The sequence below is a fragment of the Oenanthe melanoleuca genome, chromosome 2 (assembly GCF_029582105.1).
Source record: "Oenanthe melanoleuca isolate GR-GAL-2019-014 chromosome 2, OMel1.0, whole genome shotgun sequence".
Taxonomy (NCBI): domain Eukaryota; kingdom Metazoa; phylum Chordata; class Aves; order Passeriformes; family Muscicapidae; genus Oenanthe; species Oenanthe melanoleuca.
The window spans coordinates 55,162,209-55,181,395 of NC_079335.1; the positions used below are offsets into that span (position 1 = coordinate 55,162,209).

Below are 19,187 nucleotides of genomic sequence, written 5' to 3' on the forward strand. Positions count from 1 at the left end.
AAACATCCTAAAAAATTTTGTTCCAAATCAAGTGCATTTCTTTTCATCTGTGCTTATAAGGAATCTTTGAGGTGAACCAAATTCCTGACTGTGAGAGGAACCAAGTTACAGTAACCAACACTGATGTGTAGCCTGAGACCCTGATGCAAGCCTAGCCTAGTATAATTTTGCAGGAGTGAGATGATGACGTTACCAATCCTAAAAGTTATCCTACCTAGCAGCCTGTCAAGGCTATGTCCTGTTATCAAATATCAATGAGAAGTAAAGAACTTGGATGTCTCTGATAAAGCTATGTCAAGCCACATCTCCCTTCCTCCAAGAAAGAAAGAAAAACAGTATAACATTTGAAAGAGAGAAAGAAAGAAAGAAAGAAAGAAAAGAAAGAAAGAAAGAAAGAAAGAAAGAAAGAAAGAAAGAAAGAAAGAAAGAAAAGAAAGAAAGAAAGAAAGAAAAAGAAAGAAAGAAAGAAAGAAAGAAAGAAAGAAAGAAAGAAAGAAAGAAAGAAAGAAAGAAAGAAAGAAAGAAAGAAAGAAAGAAACCTTGGCAAATTTTGGTAGCATGTAAACTTAGTAACTCTTACATCTTTTCATCAATCACTGTTAAATTGTCTTTCTAGAGAAAAAGCAAAAGTGGTTTTAAAGACTGATAAAAAACATTAAGAAACCAAACAGAAAAAAAAAACCAAGCTAAGAAATGTATGTGTGGGCTGCTGAGTGATGGACACATGAAGCAGGAGTTATTGATGAGGAGTGGGAGAACTGAGAAATGGTCCAGGTGCTAAGAGTCCCTAGCACCAACCACACTGAGCTACATATGGAGGATGGCACCAAACGATAGCACTAATGTCTAGTAGAGAAAAGAAAGTCTCAGTTAACATGCTGATGGTAATGGAAAGTTGTATACTACATAATCATAGTATTGGAAAACTATTTGTTTCACCAAATTTGAAAAAAAAAAAAAAATCAAAGGATAAAAAAAATCGGAAAAAATCTATTTGCAACTTCGCTCACAGAACAGGCAATATTAGGGATTTTATTCATTGCTGAAGTTAACTTTTTGGGGGAAATAGGAAAACTGATTTTCAAAGTTTTTGTTGCTTTGGGTTATTTTCAACGTGAACAAAGTCTTAGGTGAAGTATAATCCCACAATGGGAAAATGTTTTGGTTTTTTTTTTTTTTTCTTTTTTTTTCTTTTTTGGTAGAAAGTGTAGGTAACACTCTTACATCTGTAATGGCACAGAAAATTTTCCCTTTTTTATGTTTCTCTTACTGATACAAGGTTATCAATGGTCTAGGTAGTTTCAGAATGATATTTTGTTGTTGTGGAGAAAAAGAATATTTTTAATGTATTAGACTGAATTTTGTCAACAAGTCTATTATAATACCACAGGGAGCAAATTTTGGTATATTGTTCCTTGTTTTAAAAAGTAGATTTACCTAATGTACTATGCATAAAAACCAGGGACTTTTTAATATTTTTTTTCAATTCTATTAGTCTTCTAAACCTTCTTAAAATCTGCAAAATGATGTTTTAAATTATTTCAAAGGATTATGATTTTATAAGTTTTCTTTTTGCCTTTTCATTGCTTTGATACTTTTCCCCTCTTAAAAATGCTTTCTTATTTTTGTGGAGTTTTATAAAATAATTGATAAAATTTAAGTCACAGTTTCAAAAATCCCAGAGATAAAGCAATGGTTGCCAAGGCAAAGTTCATTTTTTCCTTCATACAAGACAATATACTCTCTAGTGTTTATTTTTCAATTGCACATGTTCAGCAAGGAGAGAAATGACTCATGCTTAATTGGCATTAAATCCAGAATTCAGAATTTCATTAACTTAATTCTCTATCAATGGGAGGATAGACTTCCACAGTTTTGCCTTTATCTTTCTACTCTGACCATGAAGGGAAGCATACAGTACAACTTGAAAAGATGAACATTGAAGCAAATATTCATCTCTATTTGATATTGAAAATTACATAAACAATAGGAATACTGAGGGGTTTATTTAATAATATAGCCTTTCTAGTTGTGAGTATCAATTTGTGTTCCCAAAGTGTTCTCACTTCTTTTTCTGTTAGCTTGCCAGTAAAATTATACTTCCTAAAATCTTTATAAATTTCCTATATCCTCAAAATGTTATGGCTAAAATTATTTCCCTCAGTTCTTGTAAAGCAAAGCATTCCAAGGAAAAAAATATGATTTTTGAAAAAAACCTTTGCTGGCAGAAATGCTTTTGCCTCCCATGTTAAACCACTCTAGTATTTGACTAAGGAAATAAGTGTCTCACAATATCTCATAGTAGTTTCAAATAGGTCCATTTTTAATGCAAAGATCTACACAAGAGGGATACAATTCCTGTGTGATACTACAAAAAAAAGTCTCAAAAAAGCTTTGTCTTAGCAAAAGAAGGTAAAAGTCAGGAAGTTTGGAAGAGGCAATTCATGTTACTTTGTCATATTGGAGTTATGAGAAGTTTTGTGCTGTCTGGGGAGGTCCTATGATTCCAGAGACATGGGAAAATCAAAATATGTTTAAATTAAATCCCCTTTTTTCCTGCATGGAGACTATTTTTCTTCACCTGCCTTGCATGTTGATCAACCTAATCTCTCACGTGGGTACCAAAAAGCAGGACATAAGAATTGGAGATGTTTTCATTGTCTCTTTCAGACATTAAATTCCCACCAGCAAATAAAAAGAATTCTGTTGTATGTACATTTTGTGCTGACCATATTTGTGTGTGATGGATGTTGCATATGTAACTATATTAAGCAAGGCAGTATTAACGTACTGATCAGTAAGATGACTCAAAAAAACATCTTTACAGATGGTCATGTGTGTGTACTCAAGTATGTCTATATTTATGTTTCAAACAAAAATTGCTATCAAAATTTTGTGGCACCAGGAATGTAAGATTTTTTGCTCTATTATCATTATTATCTTATAAGCATGGCAGGATCTTTCAGTAATCTGTATCACTCAAGTCTTAAGAAAAAAGAATAGATCTCTTCTCTATGAGAGACTAGAAAAGGCTTAATATGCCTTGTTGCCACTACTAAAAGCAATTCTATTTCCTTTTCTGTTGTTCCAGAAAGAGAAATTTTCCCTTTTAAGTACAACAAGATTTGAGGCACCTTTTTCTGCACGGGTTGCACTGTCACACATGCACATACATGTGAAAATATCACTTTCTGTGCCAATTGCTTGTGTAAGAATCACTGGAGCTTTTTCCTTCTATTAGTGTTTTCCCTTTCCTGTTGCACTGCCAGCCATATTTTTAATTCTTTTTAATAATAACTGAACAGCTTTGTCTCCCAAATCCTCTTAAATGTTTTGCTCTTGTATCTTCTTATTTAGCAAGACTGATAGATCTGTACCCTGTCTATGACTTTGGGGCCTTCTGTGTCCTCAAAATTCATTAATGACTTATGGATTTGGTATTGTTCCCTCAGGTTTTGAATTCTAGAGTCTGCTCTCTCCTCTGCCTACTAATGTTTTCTTTCCTTTTTTGGGGGATTTCCTTGAGATTAGTGCTCTGGGTGAGTCATAAGAGCCCTCTCACACATTAGTTCATTTACCATGCATAGATAAGGAAATTCAACACATATTTCAGTAACTTCTTTAATGGGACAGAGTTATTTGTGGTATTCAGCCCTTCTCTTTTCCCCAAGCCAAAAAGTAGTGAAATGTATGTATTCTTAAAAAGCCCTGAACATGCATGAAAAAAGTTACACTTATAAGGGATTAGGAACCAAATGGTTAGGCAAACATTGCTCCTGTGTCCAAAAAAAGGCCAAAAGGTCAACCTGGAGAATACAGAGAATTCTGGCAGTCAACCAGGAGAATTTCTGGCAGCCTTCATCCTATGGAAAGAACTGTGAAATGAATAATATCAAAATATATTTCTGTGTTTCAGAAGTCCCCAAAATATATTTCCAGACATGTGAAGGAAAAGGTAGTATTTGGGAAAGGCATCATGGATTTACCAAGGGTAAATCATGCCTGACCAGTATGATCTCCATCTGTGATATGTGATGAGAAGGGCTTTAGCAAGGCTTTTCACATTTTCTCCCATGATATCCACAAACTGAAGTTGGGCTGTTATTATTTATGCAGGTGGATGTATAGATGATGTAAAGCTGGTCAGCTGGTTGGACCCAAGAAGTCATGGTTAATGGGTTGTAACCTACTTGGAGGTGTGGAACTGCTGTGGTGTGTACTGGGACCTCTCTTGATATTGTTATCAGGGTCCTGGAGGAAATAAGGGAGCTGCAAATTGGGAAGGATCAGTTAATATGCTTTTGTTAGTCAGCAGCCTGTACAGGTTGGACAAAGGGGCTGGCATGGGCTTTGTTAAACTGAATAAGGGCAAAGCCCAGGTGCCAGCCTGGGGATAGAAGAGCCCTGCAATGGCACAGGTTTGGCATTGGCAAGCTGGGAGCTGGACTGCAGGCAGGGCCCTGGATCTTGGTGCCTCAGCAAAGCTCCATGGGCTGGATGGACAGAGCCATGGCCAGTCAGCACACAGAATGATTATTCTCCTCAGCTTCACACACATTAGACTGTATTTACAGTACCATGTCCATTTTTGGCCCACCTGTTACAACAATACACCTGTTACAACAATATTGACAAACTGGAGTGAGTTTTGCTGAAGGCTGTCAAGACAGACTAGAGCAGTCTTCAGTTCTGGTCTCAAGTTCATCAGCACATAACACATTCCACTTCATGCTTTGTCTCAGTTTCTTTTGTATCCTTGATGCCTCTCACTGCTCATGTGCTATCAATATTTTATTGAAATATCTTTGCCCCAGCGTTTTCCGTTTTTTTACTGCACCACATACAATCTCTTCTGCTTTAAAAACATTATTTTCAGCATGAGAGAAGAAATGCTGGAACTGTACACTAGGAGCATGACAATTACAAAGCAAAACATTTAAAAAAAAAACAAACACCTGCATTCAGTCAATCTTTTTCTGTAGTCATAACTGTCCGAACTCATGGATGACATTTTCCTAGAAATTAATTCTGCCTGAGGCAAATGTCCTGCCTGAAAATAAACTAACTCTAAACAGATAAAGTTTGCCCAGAGTTCCAAGAAACTGAGTAAAAGATTTTATAATATGAACTGTTAGTCAGTTTAATATAGACTGGGCCACCAGCTCTGGTTGGAATAACATATTTTTCTTCCACTTTTGGTAATTATAGTTATATACTAGCATCAAAAGAAAATGGAAATAGATTGGATTTTTTTGTAAATTTGCTGCAAGAATATTGTATTGTTGATAAGGTTTTCAAATATTTAGAAAATAAAAGTTTGAGTTCCTTTGAGATGACAAATACATTTTAAAGACATATGAGGATGTATCCTTACAAGTGTAGTGATACTATTTGACATATTGAGTTATCTCTCTTAACTAATGAAACACTGTTCTTCCAACATTAGGTTTTGTATTTGATGCAGATTCTGAAACTTATCCAAGTTGTATGAGTATAGAAACTGAAAAGTAGGCTGAGTTGATGTCATTTTAAACTGTTTTCACATAGGACTTTATTAAAGAAACGGAATTTTGTGGAAATTTATTAGAGAAATAGAGTTATTAGAGTTAAGTTTTGCAACTTAAGACTCTACCTATGTGTTTTTTAATCAATTACAAAGCTTATAAATATAAATAACCATGGGGGGTTAGGGATAGTACTCCCCAGTTTAGTTCTCCCACAAAACCACACTGCTGCTCATTCTCCCCCCTTCCCCTCCCCTTCCCACTCCGTTGGGATGGAGTTGAGAATTGGAGGCACAAAAGCTGAAAATCATGGGTTGAGATAAGAATGATTTACTAAAAACAGCAGTGAGACAAGAAAATAAACTGTAACAGCAGCAATATAAACAGCATAAGACAAAGAAACAATTTCCGTGGAAAAGCCTGCAACAATACCTGGCTCTTCCCCACCATGCTTTCTCCCCACTGGAAGAAGAGAGAATTCCTTACTCCCACCCCTGGCAATGAGTGAGGTGGATGGGAATAAGATCTGGGACTTGCCACACACCTCTCCTGCTTACTGTAAAAACTTAACCCTGTCCTGGCTGAAACTAGGACAGGGGAAAAACAGTTCATAGTAAAAATCCAGTGGCTAAGGTTAATATTTTTATTTGTACTATTTATACACTGATCTAAAATACTTTTCTTCATTTTAAGGTAACTGAGCTGCACAATATCAAAAACATAACCAGATTGCCTCGAGAGACAAAGAAGCATGCAGTGGCAATTATCTTTCACGATGAGACATCAAAGACATTCGCCTGTGAGTCAGGTAAGCAATTGGTGCTTCATCTCCGGCTTGAAGAAATCAAGGTACACATCAAAGTCGGGCTCAGAAGAATTAACTCACAATGCCAGATAGAAATTCTTAGCTAAAAGAAATTTGTGGCAAACAGGAAACCTTGGAGTTTGGGGTTCATGTCTTTTGGGGTTTGGTTAGGGGGTTTTTTGATAAGTGATGAGAGGTGTTAGAGGTGTTGCAGAGCTCTTTTTTAATTATTTTTCTTTGCATGCAGATGGTCTAAAGATTGGAGGTTTCCAGCTAAACTTGTAAATCCTAGTAAAAAATAACCTGTAAGATGTTATTAAGTCAAGATGTGAAACATTCTTTTTTTAACAAGCTTTGCTATAGGCACTTACTAAACTAATAATTATCATGCCATTGCAAATAAGTGGCAAATACCAGCTAAAACCTCAGGATATTTTAAAGCAGGGTGTCAAGCAGTCTGTGGTTTGAATGACTCCATAACATAATGACTAGCCTAGCACAGAACAAGACTTGGGCATTATGGTACATAATGGCAGGTAGTTACTTGTGAGGCACTGAACACTGCACAATTAGAGTGCAGAATTTTCTGGTTTGCAGGTACAGTTGTACACATCTGTGTTCTAGGGTATATTTTAACAGAAAAAAAAAGTTTTTTTTAAATAGTATGAAAGTCTTTAATGATAAAGTTTGTGCTTTTTTAGTGGCATATTTGAAACAGTGCATTTTAAAAGTTTTGATAGATGATACTATATATATGTTGTTTGGGGTTTTTTTAAATGTATATAACATTATGAATCTATGGTGAAGGGCCTAGAGAAAAAGCCGTATGAGGAGTGACTGAAGTTACTTGGTCTGGAGAAGAGGAAACTGAGGGAAGATCTCATCAGAGTCTACAACCTCCTTTATAGAGGAGGAGGATGGGCAGGCACTGATCTCTTTTCTGTGGTGACCAGTGACAGGACCCAAAGGAATGACCTGAAGCTGTGTCAGGGGAGGTTTAGGTTGGAATTAGGAAAAGATTCTTCATCCTGAGGGTGACTGAGCTCTGGAAAAGGCTCTGCAGGGAAATGATGACAGCACCAGCCTGACAGAGTTCAGGAAGCATTTGGAAAACACTTTTGGGCACATGGTGTGACTCTTGGCACTGTCCTGCACAGGGCAGGAGTTGGACTCAATGATCCTTGTAGATCCCTTCCAACTCTGGATATTCTGTTATTCCATATCAATATTATCATATAAACATTGCATCATGTACAGTCTAAATAATAAATTAAATACAGTGAAACAAAATCTGAGAAATGTGGAGGAAGTTAAAAGTGTGCAATGTCATGAATTATGTAGGTTTTAGATCAAATATTGCAAACAGTTGTAACTAAAAGGCACAGGTAGCTTAAGGTACTAACAGGGTGTCAGTATGAGATGCTCTCCCTCTGGCTCTATACAAAGGTGTGTTTTGAGTGGGCTGAACCCTGGGTGAAGTGGCAAACAAGTGGAGAGCTTGTGGACAGAGATCAAAGCTCAGACCAAGACAGGTGATGTAGTAGGTGCCTGCTCTAGACCTTCTCATCAACAAGAGAAGGCAGATGAAGCAGTCTTAGGGCAGCTAGAAAAAGCCTCATATTCCCAGGCATTAGAATTCTTGGGTGATTTTAACCTCAGCAGCAACTGGAAGGCCAATAAGGCTGAACACAGTCTGAAGCAGATTGAACATAATTTCTTGATACAGATGATCAATATTGTGATGAGGGGCAATGTTTGTTCAGGGACATGCTCAGCAGGATCCTGTGGATCCTTGAAGGGCAAAGGAGCCCAGGAGAGTTATCCAGTCTGCAAGGACAGCATCCTCTAAGCACAAGAACTGTTCATCCCATTCTCAGAAGAGAAGCTTTACAGAAGACAAGTATGAACGGGCATGGAGCTGCTGACTCAGCTCAAAGACAAAAAACCCCTGCAATGAAGCAGAGGCAGACTGCTTTGGAGGGATACTTAGGCATTGTCTGTTTTTATAGGAATGGAGCTGAGCAAGCTCCTGCTCAGGGAAGTGCAAGATAAAAAGGGTTTTTTAAAGTACATCAGGAGTAAAATAAAGGCTGAGTGAGCATGGCCCTATTGCTTGCTGGAACAGTCAACATAGTGACAGGGGTCATGAGACAGGCTAAGGTACCTTTTATACTGTGGTTTTCACTTGCAAGGCTTGACCTTGGGCCTTCCAAGTCCCTGAGCCCCTGAACATGATGCAGTATCCCCAGCAGAGGAAGGCATAGTCAGGCATCACCTAAATCACTTGATTTCTTACAGAAGTTAGTGGAACTTGATTGTCAAGAATGACAAATAGAAGGATCCAGATAACTGTACTCCAGTCATCTTCACCTCAGTCCCTGCAAACACTGTTGGAGCAAATCATGTGTAAACACATGGAGGACAGCAAGGTGAAAGGGAGTAGAAAACACCATTTCCCATATGTAAATCATGTTTGCCATGATGAGGTGTCTGACAAAAGAAAGACAGTAGTTCTTATATACCTTGATTTTAATGGTCTTTGATGCCCTCTGTAGCTTCCTCCATAGCCCCCAAAGTTAGTTGGGCATGGGATGGATAAAGACTCTATAAAGTGGACAGGAAATAGGCTGGACTTACAAAAACAAGGCTGTGAAGCCAAACTTGCAGCCAAGGGGTAGTGGATCCCTCAGGAATCAGTGCTGGGACCAACACTCTCAGCTGGTTTGCATGTGACACCAGGTGGGGTGACCCAGTCTGGGAAGGCAGGGCTGCTGTCAGAGGACCTGGCAGGCTGGAGAAATGTGCTTACATAAACCTTATGACTCAGCACACTATTGACATACAGGAGGGAATCCAGGGGAAGGCACCAAGAGCCAGGAGGGCGTGACATATGAAGAGAGGCTGAGGGCTTGTTCAGCCTGGAGAAAAAATAGTTCAGGGGATCTTATTGCTTATCTGATCTGAAAATACAGAGAAGATGGAGCTAAAAAGTATCAGATACCTTGCTGTTTCTGAAACACTACAAATCTTAGCTGTGAGTGCAGTGGAGTTTCAATCAGTTTGCCTTTCTACATTCCTTCAGTCTATGTAAGCAATATAGATTGCATCACACCTATCAGATGAGAAAGATAAACTTTTTTGTTTCACTAAAATCTCTTTAACACCAAATCTTTTGTGTTTTCTGAACTAGGAAGATGTGGACCAAAAAAAAAATTTATTTCCCAAGTCATTTCCACAGTGAATTCTGTCTTCTCACAAGGAACTGTTATCATTTTTACTGCTGTTGAAATGTGCCAAGTGCTTGGCTTTCCTGTATGAAACAACAAAATTTAAGGAATATTCAGAGAGCTTGCTTCTTATTTAAGACGGATTCCTTTTCTTCTCTTGTTTAGTGGCACTGGTTTGTATGGGAAGATACAGATACTTTTAACAGCCTCACAGTGTATAGTGATGTACACACAGTGGTGTTTATTTTGGCAATTCTTCTTGCCACTTCTTTGGTTAACACAATAACTTTACTAATCCCTCTTTTTTCCCCATGGCTTCAGTGTCAAAAAAACACTCAAGTGGTTTTGACTCAAGGCAAAATTTTCTAGAATCATAACTGATTGATCTTGAACTTTTAAGGACCACAGAGTTTCAAAAATGTCCAAAATAATGTGGGCATTTTTCTACCGTGAAGCCTGTGCATATACAGAAGCAGATACCTTGTTTCTTATCATCTTGACTTCCAGAGACAGATGAAGGATTGTAACACTAAACCCACTGCAAAAGGTCTGCTGAGCATATAGTCAACAATTTTTTGGAGACAAGAAGAAAAAAATACTTCAAGCTGAGTTGATTTTAGGGACTGAACTGTAGGGATTTTATCAGTATTATGTAAGAAAATGATTTTACATAATGGTATCGCTTTGGTTTTGATATTATGAGCTGATGTCTTCTCCTCTGTGCCGTCTTAAAGTGCCAAAAAGCAGCATATTTTTTTGGCACACAGCTTTCTTAATTGTGGAATTAAGCACAATAAAATCCTATTCTGTTCTAAAATCGGTCTCTAAAGATGCAGAACACTTTGGTTCTCCCCAGAAAGCCTGAGAGCTGTGATACCAGCCCACTGGGTGTGCTGGCTCAGAGCCTGTGGTTTTTTCCTAAGCTCCTGCAGCTTCTAGTGCCTCATCTTGCTTATTGTCTTCAAGGCAGCTACTGGCAAGTCTGAGCTCTGGGTGGGCTGTAACCCCTATATTTCCATTAGAATTTCAGCAAATTAGTAATCTGACAGGCTTCTAATTGTTGGTAATCTTCATTTGCTAATGAAAGCATTCTATAGAAAAACAAATCAGTCCTCCATATGCTTTTGCTATCACCTACCCATCACTACCACCAGTGCTCCCAACATCTGCAACAGCTGTAGAAATGAGTTCCATTCTGAAGCCCTGTTGAAATATTTTGAAGAGTACAGTTCCTTGAATAAAAGCATGGGATAGCAAGTCATTAAAGAAGAACTAACCCTCTTTAGGAAGAAAGGGAAACTTCTTGCTGTCACTATATCTGTTTCTGACATCTTCTCTAGTGGACTTCAGTGATTAGCAATTTTAAAATTCTCTGTTACCATAAGAATAGTTTCAGTGTTAGTAAACTAATGAGAAGTCAGGGCTGATTAACTAACATGAAAAGTAGTCTATAACTAAGTGAACCTACAACAGATTTTTGAGCATGGGAATTCTTCTTCAAACCATGGGAAATTGCTGCTGCCCTAACAAGGAACATGCTATGATCTCAATTTGAGCCTTCCTGAAAATTGTGTGAAAGTTATTGCCATTAAGGGAATTTTTGTGATTTTTTTTAAAATTAAGAATTATGAAATTCTGTTGTTTTTTTTTTTTTTTTAATTCTAGAATGTATAATCAGGCAAGTGGTCTTTTAGCTCTGGATTCCTGCTGCTGGGTTTGACATATTGATTTTCCCTGATACCTTTGCTAAAAAAATTGTTGGGATGAGACTTGTTTGGTTGGGGACTTCTTGTTACTGTTGTTGAGTTTTTTTCTTCAGGTAGGTGTGCTGTCACTTTTTGTGTAGTTACAGCTGTGCCTGGATGTGTGTATCTGTTAAGATGCTCTTCTTTCTGCAAGCCTGATATCTGTAATATGACTGTAAGACAGGTGTCTGAACTGAGACAGGTGTTCTGAAATGCCCTTTAAACTCTCACAGAACTTGTAGATGTGATGCAGTGAGCGATGCTGGCTGTACAGGACCAGCAATAAAATGAAATTGGAGAGCATGAGTAGTGATTTAATCTAGAATTTTATGGTGCTGTTCTGGAAGTTGCTAGCTTGACAAGGATTGTGCCTGAATAATAGCTAGCTTTCAAAGAATGCTGTTCCTGATTTGCACTAGTCAGGGACAGACCATATGGGGGCTTGATTTTTCTTTTAGTGATGACAGCAAAATACTAAGTGATACCAATCCCTGGGCACTTTATGCTTAGTGGCCCCTCCAGCAGAGGTTTGTGTAAAATCTATTTTGGTTTCTAAATGACAGAATGTGATGAAAACTGATGAACTTTTAAACCTAGTGCTAAAAGGAAAAAAAATATATAATTAGAGGAGTTGAAAATACTATGGAGACAGAGAAAAGAGAGACAACTTGGAGCCAAGAGGTGATTTTGGTGATTTGAGAATAGAATGAGTTATAACATAAGGGGCAAAACCACATGTGTAACATAAGGGGCAAAATTAAGAGAAATCTTAACACTGCCACTGTTAAACAAATGCAGGCACCCCTGGGATACTGACATTTTTCTGTGTTCTCTTCAGTACAATGTCCCACTCTGTATACAAGTATAGGAATTGAAGGGGTTTATTTCTTTCCAGGCATGCATGAACTGCAGCTCTGGAATCATTACAACCCAGAAATATCTTCATTATTTTTAGGTGGTTGTGCTTTGACTTTCCCTTAAAACTTTCTCTATTCAAGTCCTGGGGAAAATAGATTTGGTTTATTACAAAGTGTCTACCAGTTACTCTATTTGAAACTTCTGGTTTAGGGGTTTATCAACTTTTGTGGTTGTTTTGGCTCAATTCATCATTTAAATTTCTTGAATGTCATGCTTTGGTGATGGTTACCTTGATAAAACTCTTTTATACATCTGTAGCATAAACAGGCTTTTTCTTCTGTATTCTTGTGTTTCAGCTTCTTTTGAGTGCAGTCAAACTGTGATAATCAAGTTTTGTCATAACTATCCAAAAAGAAGTATTACTTTGTTGAAATTGAAAGTCTGTTGGTGCCAAGTGGCAATGTGGGCTTCTTCTAGATTCATTCTTTTTTTATTTTAAATCTGTTTTCACCATTTGTTGGTCTTAAAAAACAATTACAGTGGTGGTATCATTTGAAAAGGCACAAGTTCATTTCATGTTTGCACTGAAAAAGCTTTTAGGCTGTAGCAAATTACTACTGATCATGAGTTGGGCTTTTTCTCCTTGATAGTTTTCACAAGCAAAACTACTATGTTCAGAAAGAGTTAGACAGATCTCAGTGGAGTAGTAGGTGTAATTCATACTACTGTATCCTTTGACAGTTAAGAAGCCTAGAGGTTTTGCATTAAAATTACTGTGAAACTTTGAGGCTTTAAGATGAAGCATCAGTGCTCATACTTGCTGCTGTGACTAACAATACAAATGGCTATATAAGCTTTAAAAATAAAGCTTAAAAATATTAATATTAATATTTTAAAATAACCAGGTTGAAGTTCCCATTTTTTCTGTTATTTTTGCAACTTTAAAGCTCCAGGATCATGGAGGTGGTGAAAATGAAGAACAGCTTCCTATATACGGTTTGGGCACTGAAAAGAGGAATACAAAGTTCACATTTTGGATGCAGAAAAATAAACCTAAGTAGCTGAAACTATTCTGGAACATAGTATATTTCACTGTTAAGGTGTCAGGGATTTTATATGAAAATTTATGACTCCTGCTATTCTATTTTCTGGTTTTGTTTGTTTATATGTAGAGAGAAAGGAACCTGCTCTCTCCATAAAGCATTTGGTTCATTGGAGATTAGATGCGTGCTCTCACTTCTGTATGTAACAACTGAAATTTAACAAAGAGTGAAAAGACAGGCATTACATGAAGATAAATATGTTGTTCTGGTTCCTTACATTCTCCCTTTTTTATCACAATTTTTGAAACACTGTCCGCTTTCAGGAAAAAGTTCAGTCTGAGTAATGGTAATGTTAAAATTTACTTCAAATGCATGTTCTTTTGTTCTGGACAAATAGTTTCCTTATTAATAATGACTTTTAGTTTCTTTTTTAGTTTCTTTTTTTTTTTTTTTTTTTTTTTAATTTTGCCTATAAATAAGCATCTCTGTTCTGACTTTAATATATATAAGTATTTGTATTCTTCCTCTCATTGCTCTTGGTTGCCAGTTGATCCTTATTTTTCTTGGTTATGTGTCTGAACTACAGTGTTACAATTTTCTTACACTGTTACATTTTCTGACACACTTGTATTCCTGGCAAATGGAATGAATGCAGAAAACTATTCTCCATCTTCAGGACATAGCTGTTGATGGAACAGGTTCTACACTGTTGCTTTCCATCTTTTTCAGTCACTTCTAAGTTATTAATTGATTGCAGACTTAGTTCTAAAATTATTCAGCATATAAACAGTATTGTGGGAAGACAAACACTTTTTTTTTTTTTTTTTTTTTTTTTTTCCCCTAATAATAGAATGCTAAATTTGAAAACAGTAGACACACAAAATGATCACCATCTCTTCAGCACTTCTTCCTGGCAGGTGCCTGAGCTAGGAATGCTGCTGCATTCTCAGTTTATAGGGAAAATGTGGGACAGGAAGGAAATAAGGTTAACTTCCAGCAGGAGCATGCACAGGTGCTGTGACAAAATAAGTAGGAAAGCTGTAACATTTCTAAATGGAGGAGTTGGGAAAGGCAAACTTTCTCTAAGACTGCAGTATGGGAAACCCTAAAGTTTAGACTTTGGGTTAATTCCCTAAATTTTGATTATGGCGTGATAAGGATTCAGTTGCTGTTGCTGTTCACATACTGTAAACTTGTCTGGAGACTCTTTAATAATGTCCAACATAGTGGCTCTAGATAAGTGCTCTCCACAATATTTGGAAAGTCGTGACAGTTGAGTCAAGTCCTAGACTTGGGAGAGAGGAAGACTGGGGGGAAAAAAAAAAACATAGTATGGATTTTTCAAAAAGGTAAAAATGAGGATCCTGGTAACTACTGACCATCCAAGCTATTCTATGATCCTAAGTAGAGAAGTATTATTCTTTTGTCCTGGACAAATATATTGAAGTGTAGACACTATCAGTGCTTTCCTTATCACATTTTTACTTGAAGGTATTGAAATTTATATGAAATATAAACTGTTCCCATAGGAACAGAAGCCAAAGAAGATAGCTAAGATAATGGTGAATTATCTATTTTAGAGTGCATGTAGAACTTCTCGAGAGTAAAATATTAGAAAAGACATCTTCCTGTCTGAAGAAACTGAGCAAGTTCAGAAGACAAAGAGAAGAGAGCAAGAAGATTTCAGCTTCATCTGGTAGATGGTGCAAGGTCAGCACCATCTTCAGTAGTGAATTTAGAGTCACTAGGAGAAATGCCTTAATTCTCCAAGCCTCTGCCCTAGAATTTCAATGTACAGCTGCCTGTCCAAGTAAGCGTGGAGAGGAGGTGGGTTAGTGAGGCTGAAGTCTGGGATGTCAGGCATGTAAAGTTATGGAATTGTTTGGTGGACTTTAATAGAAAAGTGTCTTAGTTGCTCACTTGTTGGTTTGGATTTTGGTACTAGGGGTGTAAGCTGTTTAAAAGTATGTATTAGTGAGATGACAGAAGTCCATAAAAATGCAGAACTAACATGGTCTAAGATTCACCTAAAAAAAAAAAAAAAAGAGGTTTTCCTTAGCCTCTGGCTGTTTACCTTAAACTGAAATCTGAAATTGCTAATATGTTGTGCATCTCTGTACAGCAGGATCTCTTTCTGATCTCATTTTGAGATTTTTAGTGGTTTTGATAAAAGTACTGTGCCATAAATAGCTTCTAGTCCTATGAAACAAAGATATGGAGATCCTTCTGTATAATTCATGCCATAAATTAAGTTAGAATAATTTTTAATCATATTGTAAGTGTGAAAGTCTAAATGTACTTCCTCTCTTGTAAACACATTTTATTATAAGGTAAAGCAATAAGACACGACCTATTTTAACATGCCTTCGTGCTACCTACATCTGGTTTTTAAAAATATTGGCCTGCTCTACACTGCCAAAAGGCATTCACATGCAATAATTAAGGGATTACAGAAAACAGTCAGAGAATCTTGATGAGTTCTGTGCATAAAATTTCCTCATATTCTAGTTGTAATTGGTAGTTTGCAGATGGAGGACTGGGATAACTTCATTAACTAGATGACAAATGCATGTGTCAAAGCCTGGAAAAAAATCTCAGGCAGAGGACTTTTCTGTATATTAAACATTGACTATCTATCTATCTATCTATCTATCTATATATATATATATATATATATATTTATATGTGTGTGTGTGAATACAGAATCTAATTTTACTGAAATATCCATGTATGGGGTTGTGATACAGTCATGCCATGAAACCACCCATGCTTGAAAAGGATGAAATTTACATGCAAATTTTATGTCTTCATTTTAAAATTAGTTTTTAAACATCCATGTTACTGAACACTCTGATGTTTGTAGAACAGACCACAGAATTTGTTTCTGTACACTAAGCAAGGTAATTTCTTACTTGCTTTCCACAACATAAAAGGCTGTGGGATTTTCTAAAAGACATTTTGCCATCATCTTTGTACTTAAAGTTGCCATTTCCACATGCTGTTCAGGTTTTTAGGTATCTTAACCTGATTTTATTAGGCTGATTATAGAAGTCAGTTCTTAACAAACAGCACATTTGAATTTCCAGGGATGGTGATTCCACCATTTCCCTGGGCTGCCTATTCTACTGCCTGAATACCATTTCAGTGAAGAAATGTTTCCTAATATCTAATCTAAACCTCCCATGGTGCAATTTGAGCCCATTTCCTGGTGGATTGCATCTTGCCTCTTTAGGGGTTTTTAACATAATTAACAGAAACAAAAGTATATCAGGAGTTCTATATCAGGTTGAAAAGAGAATGGCATAGTTTATATAGTTGAAGCTAGAACAAAAGCCTGTCTCTTCCATCTTGGTTTGTCTATCCCATGCATTATGCATGTGGTGTTCTTTAATTGAGTAATTTGTTATAAGGGCCTCTGCTGTGATAGGCACTTGGGGAAAAAAAGTGAATGAGACTTAGTATTTTAAGTAGGGTTCTTTTGTAAAACCAGGAGGAATGGATTCAATTTCTTTCCTAGACTGATACTTTTTAGCACCCAGCACTACAAATGTAATAGTGTATATTTGTATGCTTTCAAGTCTATAACTTCCTGTGTTCTAAAGACTGAAATTTAAAAATAGATTTTTAAAATATTCTTGTAGAAGGGAAATTCAAACAAGATGTTTTCCTTCAAAATTCAGGCAAGAATACAGAGCTTGATCATCAGGGTAGTTATTCTTCCCCAGTCTTGAGGCATCTGACCCTCACCAACATGATACAACTGCTCCTGATGCTGAAGCTGAGGGTTCTTCAGCAGCCTGCCATGCAGACAGGCAGGTAGTTTTCCTACAGTGCATTTAGTTCTTGATGCATCTGGATTTACTCAGAAAACTCTCAACCAGTTCTAAGAATAACACATTTTAGAGCAAACCATCACTTGTCTTGATCCCTTAAATCTGTCAAGAAATGTTAGCACCTTGTTAAGGTGTGTCAGCTGCAAAGGGTTGTAGTGTTCATTGCCTGATGATGATAAGAGTCAATAAATAATTTTTTTTTTGTTTATGTCTTCATGCCAAGATATAACCAGTCTTGGCTGCAAGCCGCCTCTAGTCTGCAAATAGTGCAGCTTTATGTTAGGAAAGCATTATATCTTTGCAAATCCCCCATGATTCTCATCTGGTTTGCTGTAGAGTCAATATAAAAACATGATCACCTGCTCTTAGTGGGAAACATGATGACAGACCTGCAAGGAGGCAGGGCATGTTCAGTGGCAGTATCCAGGCTGTATTGCTGGGTAAAAGGAATCTGCACTACCTCTGTTTCCAATATTCATATCTAGAACACAGAGAGGATGTGGTTATGTTGTAGTGATTTGACCTTGGCTGGCTGAGAGGTGCCACTAAGCTGCTCTCTCACTTCCACTACTCAGCAGGACAGGAGGACAAGACACAATAAAAAGTTCTTCCTTCCTTCCTTCCTTCCTTCCTTCCTTCCTTCCTTCCTTCCTTCCTTCCTTCCTTCCTTCCTTCCTTCCTTCCTTCCTTCCTTCCTTCCTTCCTTCCTTCCTTCCTTCCTTCTCTTTTCCTCTTTCTTTCCCTCTCTTTCTTTCTTCTTCCTGCCTTCCATCTTTCCTTCTTGTTTTTTTTTTTATTTGGGCTAGCAGTACTAAGGCTATCAGGTTTTTAGCATATCTCTACTTTGGTTGTCACTCACTGAAACTTCTAATCCTTTCAATCTTGTCTTCTGGAAAGTACTGGTATGAGACATTATTGAATTGGTACTAATATGCCAGTGGAGATGTACATAGGTAGTGAAATTCTAGACTGTTTCCTTTTTTCCACTTTAAAAATTTCTCTAAAGATAATAGAAGATATGATTACTTAACTCATAGCTGTTGTGTTTGGGCATATTTCTACTTCCTTTCCCTCTGGGATTAGTGTTTAATATCCACAAGTTTGCTAACACTGGAGTGCAATCCAGGTATCAGCTGAGATAAAAAGCTTCTGATCATCTATGAATATAGGTCAGATCTCCTGGGATTTGTGAATATGTATCACCTCATAAAATTAGATGATTTCTGCAGTTCCTGACCTCTCCTGAGAACAGCATACATTTAGTGGCAGCACAAAAATCATGACATTAATTTATAGATTGAATTTGGAGTATTGACAAATGATGTATGGTTGGCTGAGCCTGGGGAGAGTTCAGTGAAAAACATGATAATTTACTGCTCCAAACCTAAAACACACAATCTATTTTTCATTCTCCATCACTATTCAGCTTGCATTACATTTGGCTACTTATGGTGGGTAAGGTATATGGGACTGTTGGCAAGTTAACTGTTTCAGGTCTTTTGAAACACTTTTGTCACTGAATGAATGCAACCTGGGAAGACTAGTGTGTGTAAAAGACCACAGAAGTCTTTGTGTATTCAGCATTGGATATGTAGTCTCTAGGCATGGAAACCTTGGGCAAATTTGTGCACATTTAAAAAAATCAAACCAGACCATAACAAAACAAACTAAAGGTAAGCATTTGGTGTTCACTGTCCATCCATCTTTGTAAGATTTTGAGAGGTTGCCACAAGCTCTCGTGGTACCAGCATTAGCACAGCCCCATGGGCTGTTGAGCAATCAGAATGGATTGCAGTGCTGCAGAATGCACCACTGCAGCCAGGGTGATCAGTAAAGCTGCTACACTGGCATTTCACTGCTGCCTGGTGTTGAGAGCTAAAGCAATTTTAAGACTGAGTGTTGGATTGCTGCAGCTAATGTAGTGATAGGCAAAGACAAGGGTTTACGTGACTCTTGTAAGATTTTTCTAGAGCTGTCCCAGATTTTATACCTGCAGAGCAAAGCTGCTTAATGCATTGTCACAGCCCATTCAGTTTTGTAATCTCTCTGCCAATATTTCAGGGGAAAACATATTAAACTATGGCTTACCTTTAAGAACATAAGTAAATAAATTTTAGGTAGAAATAACTCTGAATTTCAATAATTCAAGTTGTTCACTTTTCCTGTGTATTT

At 37.2% G+C, this 19,187-nt stretch overlaps 1 protein-coding gene across 1 annotated transcript in view; it reads left to right on the forward strand.

Annotated features, from left to right (window-relative positions):
- DOK6 (docking protein 6) overlaps nt 1–19,187 on the forward strand; it is a 238,747-nt gene that overhangs the window by 108,040 nt on the left and 111,520 nt on the right. The window contains exon 3 of the mRNA XM_056484076.1: nt 6,198–6,312. Within this exon, the coding sequence (XP_056340051.1) occupies nt 6,198–6,312 (115 nt within the window). The remainder of the gene's footprint in view (nt 1–6,197; nt 6,313–19,187) is intronic.